At 39.0% G+C, this 13,836-nt stretch overlaps 1 protein-coding gene across 3 annotated transcripts in view; it reads left to right on the top strand.

Moving 5' to 3' along the window:
* Positions 1-11,878, top strand: part of COL4A3 (collagen type IV alpha 3 chain) — a 57,990-nt gene extending 46,112 nt beyond the window's left edge. For all 3 annotated transcript variants that reach the window (XM_064385934.1, XM_064385933.1, XM_064385935.1), the window contains 11 exons: positions 659-844; positions 1,501-1,631; positions 2,084-2,156; positions 3,453-3,524; positions 3,691-3,810; positions 4,598-4,696; positions 5,286-5,498; positions 6,152-6,329; positions 7,379-7,493; positions 8,818-8,990; positions 9,235-11,878. In XM_064385934.1, the coding sequence (XP_064242004.1) occupies positions 659-844; positions 1,501-1,631; positions 2,084-2,156; positions 3,453-3,524; positions 3,691-3,810; positions 4,598-4,696; positions 5,286-5,498; positions 6,152-6,329; positions 7,379-7,493; positions 8,818-8,990; positions 9,235-9,319 (1,445 nt within the window). In that variant the 3' untranslated portion in view covers positions 9,320-11,878. The remainder of the gene's footprint in view (positions 1-658; positions 845-1,500; positions 1,632-2,083; positions 2,157-3,452; positions 3,525-3,690; positions 3,811-4,597; positions 4,697-5,285; positions 5,499-6,151; positions 6,330-7,378; positions 7,494-8,817; positions 8,991-9,234) is intronic.
* The last annotated feature ends 1,958 nt before the right edge of the window (positions 11,879-13,836 follow it).

Here is a 13,836-nt window from a genome sequence, read left to right as displayed (position 1 = left end):
GCAGAGCATGTTCTTATCAAAACAAAACCTTTCTGAATAACAAGCACACTTTGAGAAAGCTGCAGTGGTTGGATTTTAATTTTGTTCTTCTTCCCTTTTATATTAATAAAATATTCCCATTTTTTAGGTTTTACATTGTATTTCTAGTGCTGGTAGAAATCCAGTGATTTGCTTTACCTTAAAAAAGTAAAATTAAAGCACTCTAAGATTGACTTCAGAACAATATCCTTTTGGAATAGTCTCTTATTTTGTTGCATTCATATTGATGCTTCCAGGTGGGATATAGTTTTAAAGGATTTTTTAGTTCTGATGAACACAGAAGAATTTCTTCTACTTATCCATCAATAAATATTCCCTTCTCTGGTCTGTTTATCCTCCTCTCAAGTTTATTTATTGGGATGAACAATCTCTGAAGTGGAGTGGGTTTATTTTAATTTGTGAAGTTTTTTAATTTAAAAAGGTGGTGTGTACCTTGGTGTGAGTCCTGTCTTCTCAGAACTATTTTGCTTTAGTGTAGCAATCTGGCTTTGGGGACTTCGCTGTACTAAAAACAAGGGCTGAATTCCACCTTTGCCATATAGGAAACGCATTTTCAGAGTTGTCACATCACCTCATTGTCTTGACAGCCTTCCCCACATGTGATATCCACACTTTGCAGGAATCAAAGGGGACATGGGACTGCCTGGCTTTCCTGGGCCTCCAGGTGTGAAAGGTCATCAGGGAGACCGAGGACCCATCGGACCTCCTGGCTTAGTGGGGTTACCTGGATTTCAAGGCACCACAGGCATGGCAATCACTGGCCAGAAAGGGAACAGAGGTATTCCTGGTGCACATGGAAGACCAGGTGTGTTGTTGGAACTCCTTATTTGTCCGAAAGGATATACTGATAATTGAAAATAGAAGTCAGCCTATCCAGAATTCAAGATTGGAAGGGATATCCCCCAAGAGAGTTTCATAATTAAACAGGTCCCTTTAGCAGCTAATGCAATATTACCATTGCAAACAACATGATCTATGCAGTGGCATTTAAATTAAAGCAACTCTAAGCTTTTGAGTCCACCTGATTGCAGTATCTTGCTTTCTTCCCATGTGGTCCATGGGGCAGCTGAGATCCAACTTTAACAAACTGGGATAGCTTGAGTGGCACTTAGGGACATGGTTTACTGAGGACATGGCAGTGTTAACATTTTCAGCTGGACTCAATGATCTTAAAGGTCTTTTCCAATGTAGATGATTCTGTGATTCCAGACTTAACTACAACTGGAGGATATTCAAAAGCCTGTCGTGTTAAAGAGTACTGTAAATTCTGATCTTGGATTAAATTACCAGGCTAGGAAAATTTTGTTTTGGTTTTTTTTTGAGTGTGTATATTCCCTTGGAAATCACTGAGATGATAAACATGAGTATGGTCATGGAGCCATTGAATGTTGCACTGTTCTGTGTAATCTAGGTGCAAAGCTGCTGGCAGCAGTCTTCCCTGACTCTGATGTTTCTGTATAGGTGCTCCTGGTTTTCCAGGCCTTCCTGGCCTTTCCACTCTCAGCGTGAAAGGAAGCAAAGGTGTCCAAGGGGCGGATGGAATTCCAGGGCCAAGGGGCCCAGCTGGTGACATTGGCCCTCCTGGTCCCAAAGTCAGTGAAAGGAATACTGCTTCTTTCTTACTGCACTGATAGACTGCTCTTACCATGAAAAGATAATAACACCCATTAAAAACCCCTCCAAAATTTCAAAACAAACAACAAACCCAAACAAGCATCCCCTCCCAGCCATTTTCACAAAACCACCTTGTAGTAGAGGAAATAATAAAATGGATATGAGGCGCAAGTCTTATGGACTTAAATGGATCAATGAGAATTGGGTTTTTTTAATTCCTGGTATGTCATTTCCTTGGCTGTTATGTATTACAGGACAATCTGAACAATAATACGACAATTTCTGACATGCTTGAAAGTGGAGCAGATAGTTCTAGTTACAGAATATTCTGTGAACATAATGCTTTGAATATTCTGAAGAAAAATAAAATGTATTTCATTGTGTGAAGATGCTGCTCCTGTTTCTTACTGATGTTCTCTCTGTTTTGCAGGGAATAGAAGGTCGATCAGGCTATCCTGGTGCTAGAGGGCACCCTGGATTTCTTGGATTCCCAGGTGTAAAAGGTATTCATATATGTATTATGTACATGCCTGTGTGCCAAATATAATTTTTTACATGTTGAGTTATAATAGTATTTGTGTATGAGGGGTTCTAGAGACACAAGGTTTTCCCATGAAAATCAGGGTGTAAGTCAGGTCTAAATGAAAGCATTCACTGAGAGAGTTTTCACTGAGGTACTGGGTGGTCCTAACTTGAGTTCAGGTGAGGAAGGACTGGCACATCAACAATCTCCATTTCAGGCAAATTCAAAACAAGTTTGTCCTTAGTGAGTGATGAGCTGTAAGAACTTTGGCACTGAGTCTGCCAATTGGAAATATCCCACCACTGCTAGAAAATATGACTTTTTGACAACTTCTTAGCTACAGAACTCGGGAGCAATTTAATCATAATTACAGCATTGGGTCCTTTGTTTGCTGTAAGAACTGTTTGAATTAAAATCTCATTTACGGTTTATAAGCAGATGAACTGTTAAATGTATTGGCTTCATTAATCTCACATTCCTGAGGGTAAGTTGAACCAGTAGCTAGCTAATAATCCTTTTAATTCAGACAATTTCTAGTGATTTAAATATGATGTAGGCCTGCATTACTCCAGTATTCTTATTTTCAATTGCATGATTTACAATCCCACAGAATTATAATTACCTGTTTAACCTACCTGTTAGTGATCCATGCTAACTATTGTGCATTTTTAATTTGTTCTAATTGGCTAAGTAACCACAGAGACAGTAATCTTACTTTATTTAACAAAAAACTCTAATTTCACATATGTTAAGTCTCCTGATGTGGTATTAAAAATATTTTTAATTAATTCTTTTGTTTCAAGCAGAACTGTGGAGCATGGTCTGAATGTGACCTCATCTTGTGCTCAGTGAAAAGAATCACTTATCAAATTTCTCAATAAAAACTCTACAACTTTCTTAAAGCCTCCAGCATAACTGACAGTAGGGTTAATGTGAGCTGAACTCCACCTGAAGGCTGCAAATCCAGTGACAAAAACATGTAAGATAGAAAGGATATAGTCTACAGTTGAGAATTTAAACTAGGTTTATGGACCAACCTTCATATAGATAGGCATGACAGTATCATCTTACAAATTAAATGCACTTGATCTATAAATTACACAGTTGCAGCAGAGGTGAAGAAACCCACTTTCACATTTCAAACCAATCTATAGGCTGTGTTACCCTTTGGGAACTTTGCATGGATTACGCAGGACTCTTCAACAAGCCTCTGGAACTTTGACAGTTGTTTTGACATTTTAAACCAGACAGATATATCTTCAATCTCCTCTTTTAGGAGAAAAGGGTAATCAAGGACCCCCAGGACCACAAGGTGCAGAAGGGCCAAGGGGACCAAAGGGCCAGCAAGGTAACCAACCCTTCTCCTTCCAGTACTAGCTCACTTAGGTTGATTTATTTGGGGTTTTTTTGGTTTTTTTTTTGGGTTTGGGTTTTTTTTTTTTTTTTTTTTTTGGTAGTTTGTTTGCTTTCTCTTAACATAAAGCATTAGATCTCCATTATATTTTTGCTGCTAGGCCCACCTGGAGTCTCTGGGAAAATATTCTCCATCCCAGGAAGCAAGGGTCCTGCAGGACTGCCAGGAATCCCAGGAACACCAGGTGATCAAGGAATTCAAGGGATTCCTGGACTACAAGGTGACTTATATTTTTATCTCTATGCATGTCTATGTGTGCTGCTTAGGAGAACATGTTGTTGGTGGAAAAATTTCTGCACAGAAATTTGACATGTCTTTAAAATCTTTGCCATATTTAAAAATAGCTCTTTGTCCCTTGTTAACACGCTAACATTTATAACCTGTCCCATTCCATCTGCCTTCCACCCTTGCAGTGAGTCAGTGAGTACCTCCCTCAATGCAAGCCTAAGGAATAGAGTAAATGGAAACCTTCCTCATTTTCATACAACCAGAACCATGCTTGGGATATTTGTCATTTGTGGGGAGGAGGGAATTACCACCTGTACTAGAAGTACTCTAGATGTGCTCCAGTGTGTCTGTCCTAGTCTGGGTGGGAAAGAAAGGACACCTGGCTTCTTCTCATTGGCACCAGAAGTGAAGCCTGGCACAGCTATGAGCAACGGGGAAGGAAGGAGAAGGGAGGGTGATGTGGATATGCAGTGGGTATCTGGCCACCCTTCCCAACACCACAGCTTTGCACCCCAGGCAGGAGCTCTTCAAGGGGACAGGCCTCTGCTGTGAAGTACATTCATTTTCTGCAGTACTTTCAATATTGCCTTGTAATCTTCCTGATAGGAAAGATGATGACACTTGCGCTATAGATAGTGTGAAAACTTAGTAAGTTCATGTTTTATTCTACCACAGCTAGATTTATGTGGGGATTTAAACTTTGTTCTTTACCAGTTATTAAAATCTAGAATAACTTCTGCCATATACCTCTGGGGTATTTTTGCTTGATTGCAATTTAGGACCCAAAGGAGTAAAAGGTCTACCAGGACGTTTTGGTCATCCAGGACATCCAGGATTGCCTGGTCCAAAAGGAGACAGGGGATTTCCAGGACAAAGAGGTACAGGAAAGCAGAATCTCTGTTTGACTGGTACTAACTGAATTTACTGATAAATTGTACTGCTGATTTCTGTAAATCCTTCCTCTTACATGTATTGAGGTTCTGTAATTTACAGAACACTTACAGTAACTTTAGGGACATATGTAAGCACATTCTTAGCTTTTAACAGTTGCATGTTCACAACTAAAATAATAATTTACAGAAATATGCCTTGACTGTGCTCTTCTGGTATTAATCACTTCTATTTAGTCACTTGAAATCTGTAGGTACTAGGGTGCCTTTTTATTATGTCAAAATAGAACCGAATATTTTTACTTAGGCATCACAAAATGTTTTTACTTTAAGCTTTTCTTGGTAAAAATGGCCACGGTTCTTTAAAATACCTCACTATGCCATGAAGCTATGCAGTGGAAAGCTGCCTGAGCTGTCTGAAGGAATTCCTACATCTGGAACAAATACTACCAGTTTTTAAGTTGTATCTTGTTATTGGTATTTTTTTGTTACTTTTCAAGCAGTTTCACTAATTTAAAAGATATTAAAATTCAAACAAAATTATAATATTGCAATAATATTTATTTCTCATCCACAGGACAGCCTGGATTGATTGGCTTTCCAGGTCTGCAGGGGTTACCTGGATCACCAGGTACTACCATTGCTGGTCCAACAAGAAAAGGATTTATCTTTACCCGTCATAGTCAGACAACAAAGATTCCTTCGTGCCCACATGGGACATCCCAGCTCTATGTTGGCTATTCACTGCTCTTTGTACAAGGAAATGAACGAGCACATGGACAAGATCTTGGTACTGTATTGGTAAAAAAATTCAGATTGTTTTCTTAGAGTCCAGAAATGCTAAGTTGTCCTGAAAGCAAATTTACAGTAAGTGTCTGAGATAAACATTGGTTTCAACCATCTGTCTCCAGAGCAACCTGGAGTCAATTCAGGAATCATGGTTTAAAAGACACCTTTTTTTCCTGCACTCCTATATTCCCTTGTTGATATCCTTAAAGTCTTTTGAGGAGGAATTCAGTTATGGATAGGTGCCTAGAATAAGTCTTCACAACATTTGCGCAGGGCTGACGGTAACACCACAGGATGTGAAGCAGAATCTTGTGGGCTTTGAAGCCTAAGTGGGATACTTTAGGGTGTGAATGATGTCACCAGAAACTTGTTTAAACAGCTGAATCCCTGCTACTGGGTCAAGGGCTGATACCATTCAAGAAGATGGTATTATTGTAACAGATTTTGTTCTTAGCCCTTGTTTATGATATAGATATTTTTGTATAAGCCAGAAGCATTTTGCTTTTATATAATTTTACTGAACAGACTCTTCTTATAGTTAACAACTGTTTTAATTCTTCCTATAGTAGACTGGGTGCCATTGTGTGTCTCTTCTGGTCACTGCACTAAATTTAATCTCCTACTGCCACAAACCTCTCCTCTTTTGTCTTCCAGGAACAGCTGGTAGCTGCTTGCAGAGGTTCAGCACCATGCCATTCTTGTTCTGCAGCACCAATGATGTTTGTAGCTTTGCTTCTCGCAATGACTACTCCTACTGGCTGTCCACTGCAGTGGTGATGCCACCAGACATGGCACCCATTTCTGGCAGGGCACTAGAGCCCCAGATAAGCAGGTAAGAAGTTAAGAATTTTAGCTCTTCTGCCCTGGAACAGGCCCTGGAGGCATCATCAATTAAGTGGCAAAAAAACACCTGCCTGTCTCAGCCAGTACAAGCACTGACTTCATCAGCCTGCTTTTTGATTGCTCACCTAAGTATGTCAAATATTCAGTGATACTCTCAAGAAAAGTTGGAATAAAGCTAGGGTCCCACCACAGGGCCTATTGCTGCAGAGCCAGCATAAGAAAATGGCACACTGGTCCTAGTGATTGCAGGGATTGTTTTCTTAAGACCATATCATTATGGATATTAGAGACAGACTAAAATTAAAGACAGCTTTGTTATTTAGAATTATAGCACAAATCAAGTTCTGCTTTCAATTCTGGATGATGCATTTACTGTAGTTGGTGAAGAACATTGTCAACGGAGCTGAAGGTTCTCAGCTATGAAACACTGTTCTGCAAGTGTGGCCCTTTCTAGATGCTTGGAATAGCTGAGAAGGATGGAGAACAATGTAAGAAAAAAGTTCTAAAAACATGAAAGACCTAGAGCAGCAAAATCCAAGGTGGGAAGACAGGCCTTGCACTCTTATCTTCTGTCCTGCCCTACCCTGTTGTTGCAGTCCAGTAGCTCGGCTTCAGTTTCCTCATTTAGGAAATAAAGATTACTTTTTCAAATCTTAGCAAATAAAGGTACAGAAATACAGAACTTTGAACTAAACCAGAACAACATAAAATAGTGAGCATGTGAAAAAGGTAACATACTGCTCATTACTTTGTTAAAGGCAAAATTAAGAAGCTCAAGTGCTCTGGAATTGCTTCTCATCTTAGAACAGTTTTAGTCTGGTGTTTCTAGTAGAGATTGCAAAGCAACTGCAAGGTAAGGTGTATAGATTGCCTTCAATTTACTTACCCCTCATTAAACACACAAACCTGTGTGAGTAGTAGCATTTATAGCAAGGTATGCTTTGCCATGAGGTAGCTACCATCCTAGAAGGCACAAATTTGTTCTGCTTTCATGTTTTCCCTCATCTCTGCACTGAATGTATGTGCTTTCCTTCACAGGTGTGTTGTCTGTGAAGGAGCTGCAATGGTAATAGCAGTTCACAGCCAAACAACTGTAGTTCCTGCATGTCCAGATGGCTGGATGTCTCTCTGGAAGGGTTTTTCTTTTGTTATGGTAAGGAATTGAATAACTTGAATTCTTCATTTTATGTCCTCTCATTTTCATTGGTGTTTTCAACTGTTCATAGCTCATTTGTTTGTTAATAAATGTTGAATTCTTTTTTTTTCTTGCCTCTGCCAAGAAGTAGAAAATAATTATATTGATTCTTATTAAATTCCAAAAGTATAGAAACAATTATTCTGATCTGTTCACAAAAATAGGTGGCAGGAAGAAAAGTGGAAAATATGAGAGAAGTACTAAAGGACTTTAGTCTGACAAAAATAACTGCATGCATTCACTTTCACAAGTTATGCTAAAATCTAGGAAAGAGGTTTGGGGAGTGGAGTGGTTCAACTGGTCCCGAACACAAAATCGTAAAAATAAGTGACCAACTTCTATGCCAGGAAGTTCTTTTAAAAATCAGATTTGGGGCTGAACTGCACAGAAAACTAAAATCAAAATAAATGCAGAACACTGTCTACAGAAGACTGCCTCAGCAATTTTGATATCATAATTAGATATGAGTGAAGAAAGTTCATAATGGAAGTGCAAATTGAGAATTGCTTATGAGACTAACAGTGTATTTATAATAGGGGATGCAGCATTTCATCTTTGTTATTCATGTTTGTGGGATGTCATAGGGATTTAAAAACTAAGGTAGTAGAATTTTAAACCCCTCTTTTTTGCATAATGTAAAGTCCTTTTAGGTTCAGGGTGAAGTTTTTGTTTCTCCTGTGATTTGGTCCCAAGTAGTAGTAATAATAAACTTGGAAAAGAATGAGAGAATTTTTTAGCCTTTGGTTCAAACAATTTACTTGTTTCCAACATCAGCAAAGTTACATAGTATTTTCTAACTAATTTTAAAATGTTGTAAATTATTATAGAGCTACTTTACAAGCATTTACCGACATCAGAGAAGGAAAATGCCTTTTCTGCTTTTTGTGTTTGGAGAGGTGAGCAGTGCAACAAAAAATATGAAAACACACCCCCACCAGTTTGGTTCATTTATAATGTAGTTACTGTTTTACTCAACTGGACAGAAGCCAGTTTTCTAGGCTTTGTACTGGTTAGTTTTCTAGGCTTTGTACTGGTTAGTTTTATGCATTTTATCGACCTGAAAAAGGCCTTTGCAGGGACTTAAGAAATGCCATAACTGCTTGAATTTTCAGAAGGCTTCTGTGCTTCATTGTAAGTTTTATCAGATGAATCTGCATTTATTTTATTTTGTCCAAGATATACCACAGAACATATGGTAGTTTTAGAAAGAGAGGCTTTTTTTGCTTGCAGTTTACTAAAAGCTGATGGCCAAGTTCTCATCAGAATGTTTTGGTGGTTGCAGTACACAAGTGCCGGCTCAGAGGCTTCTGGCCAAGCATTGGCATCTCCTGGGTCTTGTCTGGAAGAATTTCGGGCCGTCCCATTCATAGAGTGCCATGGCAGGGGGACATGCAACTACTACACAAATTCCTACAGTTTCTGGTTGGCATCATTAAATCCAAGGAGAATGTTCAGGTAAACTGTAATTCCCTGCATCCCAGTGGCCAAGGAGACAATAAATGCCTGCAAAATCTGTGGGGCTTCCTTTGTAATTCCCTTCAGGTTAGGCACTCCTGTTTGTTAGGTGCAGAGTCATTTTGTAGCACACAGATGTTTGAGCCAAGAATTTCAAGGTTGTTGTCAGTAATTCTATATCCAAAGTCTTGTTTCTCCCTGTTTTTTAAAGAAAAAAACTGAATGTTTGTGTTTTTTCTTCTAGGAGACCTGTGCCACAGACTTTGAAAGCAGGACAACTAGAGAATATCATCAGTCGTTGTCAGGTCTGCATGAAGAGACCAATCTAAATGGTGGCCACTCCTCACAGAACATGAAACTGATTTGTTACCAAGAATTGCCTAACTCTGAAGAGCTATAATTTATTGAAGTCCTGCTGCATCTGGAAATAATTTTTTTAATTGTCAGTGCAGCACTGTGGTGAGGTAGGGCAACAGTTTGACTTTTGTCTTTGGCAAATGACAAAGCACTTTGTTGGAGGAAGCTTATAATGGCATCTGCAGGGGCATCTGCTGAACCTTGTCATTTCTGAGCTGCATCTTCACCATAAAACCAGAGCATCACCAGATCTTTAATGAAAGATGTCAATGCTGCCTTGTGTCATGTGCTTTTCAAACAGCAAGACAACCTAAACACTCCTGTATCAGCTTACCTATGGTCAGTGTTCCAAGTGGATATCATTTAAGATGACAGTCTGGCACTTAGGAGAGATAGGGTTCAATAGGAAATATTTCAGTGCACTTTTAACTATATAATGATTCATTAAGAGTTGTTTTGGTTTGGTTTTCTTGTCTAATAAACAAATATCTCCCCACGCACCTCACCCTTCCTCTGGCTGGCAAACAGGAATACAAAGGTTTTTGTACCACTGTGATGAAAATGGTGCTTGACTGGCCAGAGAGGGAGCAACAGCAGGCACTGGGCAGGCACTGCCTGTGTGCTCCAGGGTGACTGTGGCTAAGGCTGACTGAAGGAAGTGTTGGGAAGTTTTCTTTAGATTCCATGGCTTTCGACATTGATCATGCATTCTTTGAGTTCTTCATTTTGGCAGTATTTGGACTCTATAATGATCACATGCTTTTGTCTCTCCTGAAGAAAAACTATTTATCAGGTAATTTGGGATTTTGTTAGAATTAACAATTACTGTATGGCTCAAGGGCTCCCATGGCATTATCAGGTTATCACACACCCATCAGGATGTGATTCTTAACAAAATCTATAATACTTCCATTTTACAGTATTTCATATTTAAATATTTATCACAAATTGTATTATGTATTTAAATATTTAGCATACATCTGCAAATGAAACCATTTAGTCCATCCAGATAAATGTATGCATCCAGAATTTTAAAAAAGACTGATATTTAAATTGTACCATCTAAGCACTGACTTATATACAAGTGAATCCAACTGTAAATGAACATAAATACTTGAAAAGCACTTTCATTTGCTCATATAAATTATATAAATTTGTAGCTCTGAGGTTTTTTTAAAAGTATTTATAACATTGCACTTGCAAGGCTATTTAAAATTGTAATGTTAACATTTAAAATGTTAATGTTTTTTAATACTTGCACAACTTATCAGAATTTCAGTATTTAGTGAAGAAGCCTAATTCATCTGAATAGTTCTGTAAATGCACCATTTTAAATGTAGGGTCTAGCAATTCAGTGAAATAACCAGGATTTCTCATTTAGATGTTTTTTTTAAGCCAGTGAAATTTTATCTTGTTTCTGTTAAACTACTTGCATCGTGTTTGTCAGACTTTGAATTTTCAGTGTTAACCTAACTAAGGAAAGGTTTTGTCTGTGTTCCATGCCAGTTTCTTATGATGGAGCTAACATGAAGATACCATTTATATGAACTGAATGGATGTTTTAAAATGGTTTGCTTGAACAGTCATAGTAATTCTGTTTGCAAGGTATAACTGTGAATTTACAGGGTTTAATGAAGAATCTCTTTGCAGATGCACTACTGATAAGAGGTATTAATGTCCAGTTAATTGTTAGTCTTTGATTTGAATCAAGCCTGGGGCTGAGGTTATCCTCCCTAAAACAATCCCATACTAGACTGTTCCATAAACTCTGAGGTTTGCTTTAAATACTCAAAGTCCACACCTGTTGCTTGGTAGGTTGTTGGGGTGCTGGTGGTTTCTTTCTTTCATTAATGCTCGTTGCAGTCATCCAAACATAGAATTGATGACTGTGGAGACTTCCACATAAAACTAGCTAGTAAAATGCAAATGTGAGTACCTGAGGCTGAAGTCTGCTGGAAGTGTGTCCAGTAGAGAAAAATGTGTAAGGAGAAGGGAACGGATTGTGGCTTTTAAGTCCAAAGGTAAGTTACAGAGAATTATGTCTCATAGTATAGCATATAACTGGAAGTTATGCCTTGTTCCTAGTTTTGGATTCTGCTGCTCACTTTTTTTGTGGCCTTCAAAAGTTACTAAAGAAAGATGTTGATAAATAGCTCTAGATTATGAGTGCTCAAAGTGAGTCTTTCTTTCAAAAGCATGAAATACAACTGCAGGGACACATGTTTGTCAAGCCTGGCATAATACAAGCTAGACACTGGAAATCAAAGAAAAACTTGGGAAAAGTTGATGTTAACTTCTCACTGCAGCTGCAAATTATTTTACTTCCCTACTGCTAATGGTTGTTGTGAGGATTAGTTAACTGCTGTCTGTGAATGCTTTGTGAGCCTTAACTGCAAAGTGCTGATGAGGTGCAAGCTGTTAATATATTGTACTGAAAGAATGGATGCATGAGAAATTGGGAACAATGAGCAAATAATGGGGGCTGTATTCTGCTAAATACAGCCAAATAAAGATATTTTGACTAAATAAAATACCCATTTCCATGTTGGCTTTTTTTGTTTCCCTTTCCAGTACTAATGCTCTTGTCCACTACCTGGGCATACAAAAAAAAAGGGGTTTGGGATTAAAACATAGGGGGTAGGGTTTGTCCTCAGAAAGACCTTGCTCCCTCTGACCTGGACCACACTGCAAGTTTAGGACTTGAGTGTAAATAGCCAAGCTGGGTCTGTGCATACCAGCTTTCTTCCCACATATATTCCTACACAGGATGCTGTGATAAGCTGAGGTTTTCCTTCTTATCAGCTGGTTCAGGGCTGTTCTGGATGCAGTATGAGAGTTTACATTGCTAACTGATAACTTATATTGCCAACACACTGATGGTTGTTGCTCAGTAGTGTTTCAGTCAAGGACTTTTCAGTGTCCCATGGTGTGCCCGTGAGGAGAGGCACAGAAATGTGGGAGGAAGCACAGCTGGGACAGAGGCCCTGAACTGGCAATTCCACACCATAGAATGTCATACCAGTCTATGGACTGGGCAAATTACCTACAAAGGGGAGGCTGATGGTGGGTCAGGGAGGGACCAGCATGGCATTGGGCAGCAGGGGTGAGCAACTGCATTGTCATCACTTGTCTTACTTGGGTTTTAGCTCCTCCTTTTTATTACATTTAACAGTATTATTATTATCACTACTTTGTTTCAATTATAAAACCGCTTTTACCTCAACATGAGTTCTATTTTATTTTCTTGATTCTCCTCCCATGCCAAGGTGAGGTGGGAAGTGGGGAGTGAGTGGCTGTATGATGCTTGGTACAGAGTGTGCTTAAAGAAAATGGCACAACCTAAAATTACCAAGAGTTCAGCACGAAAATAAAGAAGACAAACCAGCAGAACTTTGTTGTATGCAACATGCTTAAAGATAGCCTTTTAAATCACTGATCTGAAAATCAAGGATATTTGCAGCAAAATATTCAAACTGTCAAAGAAAGTTACTTGTGCAAGGACCTGTACACAATGCAAAAAAGGGAAAGAACCTCCTGAGAGACAATTCTTTTTGAGCTGGGACAGAAGACAGGGGCCAAGGGCAGTTGTGCCCCTCTAATGGTAATTCATAATGTGATACTATGCTAAAATCCCCAGTGGAGCTTTACTGGAGGATTTCCTGTGACTCAAAACAACTCCAGTGACTTGTCTGTGGCCACTGAATTTATTAACAACAATTTATTAACATAGTCATATATTCAATGGAACAAAACCAGTCACGAAACTGATCTCAACATAAAATTACATATGGGGAATCACAGGAGTGCGCTTGAAGAACAAGTTTTTAGACAATAATTGCTTTGTGGTTTTCTTGTTTGATTTTATTTTAAATACTAAATCCTTTTGATAATTTATAAAACGCTAAGAAGAGTTAAAATTGAGAGACTCCATATATAGAATTATGAGGATTGCCCTGTAAAATGTGCTTGGGATAGTTTGATCTTCTATTTGGCCACCTTGAAATAAAATATAAGATCTTAAGGCAACTACTGTATCTTTCTCAATGTTAGACAGCTTCTGTTTAGTAGGGGATCATATTTCTGACCACTGGCCTATGTAAAACAGCTCTGTTGATATTTGTGAAGAGCTGAATTAGCAAGTTGCAAGCCTTTGATCAATACATGCTTCTGTGGTGGAACTGCTACACCTTCTGACCTCCAAAACATTGTACTCATAAATCCAAAGATAGAGAAAGCTCTGAGCCTGCTTTCTTCTTTTTAAAAAGCACCTCCTAGACACAACAGCATCTTTCATTGTGTTTTCCTGTGCGGAGCTGGAGAATTGAGTTAGGCCATGCAGCAGCCCCTGGGTTCGCTGATAACCAGTGTCGGGAAGGGTCAGCTATGCTGCCCTTGGAAGGCTCTATCCCTGCTGGGCGAGCTGCGGGTCAGCGGGCACGGCTGTCACCCGCGTGTGGGGCGGCGATGGCTGCGGGCCGGGCAGGGCCGA

This window comes from Passer domesticus, chromosome 11, assembly GCF_036417665.1.
Source record: "Passer domesticus isolate bPasDom1 chromosome 11, bPasDom1.hap1, whole genome shotgun sequence".
Lineage (NCBI taxonomy): Eukaryota > Metazoa > Chordata > Aves > Passeriformes > Passeridae > Passer > Passer domesticus.
This window is presented reverse-complemented; position numbering and strand designations above follow the sequence as displayed.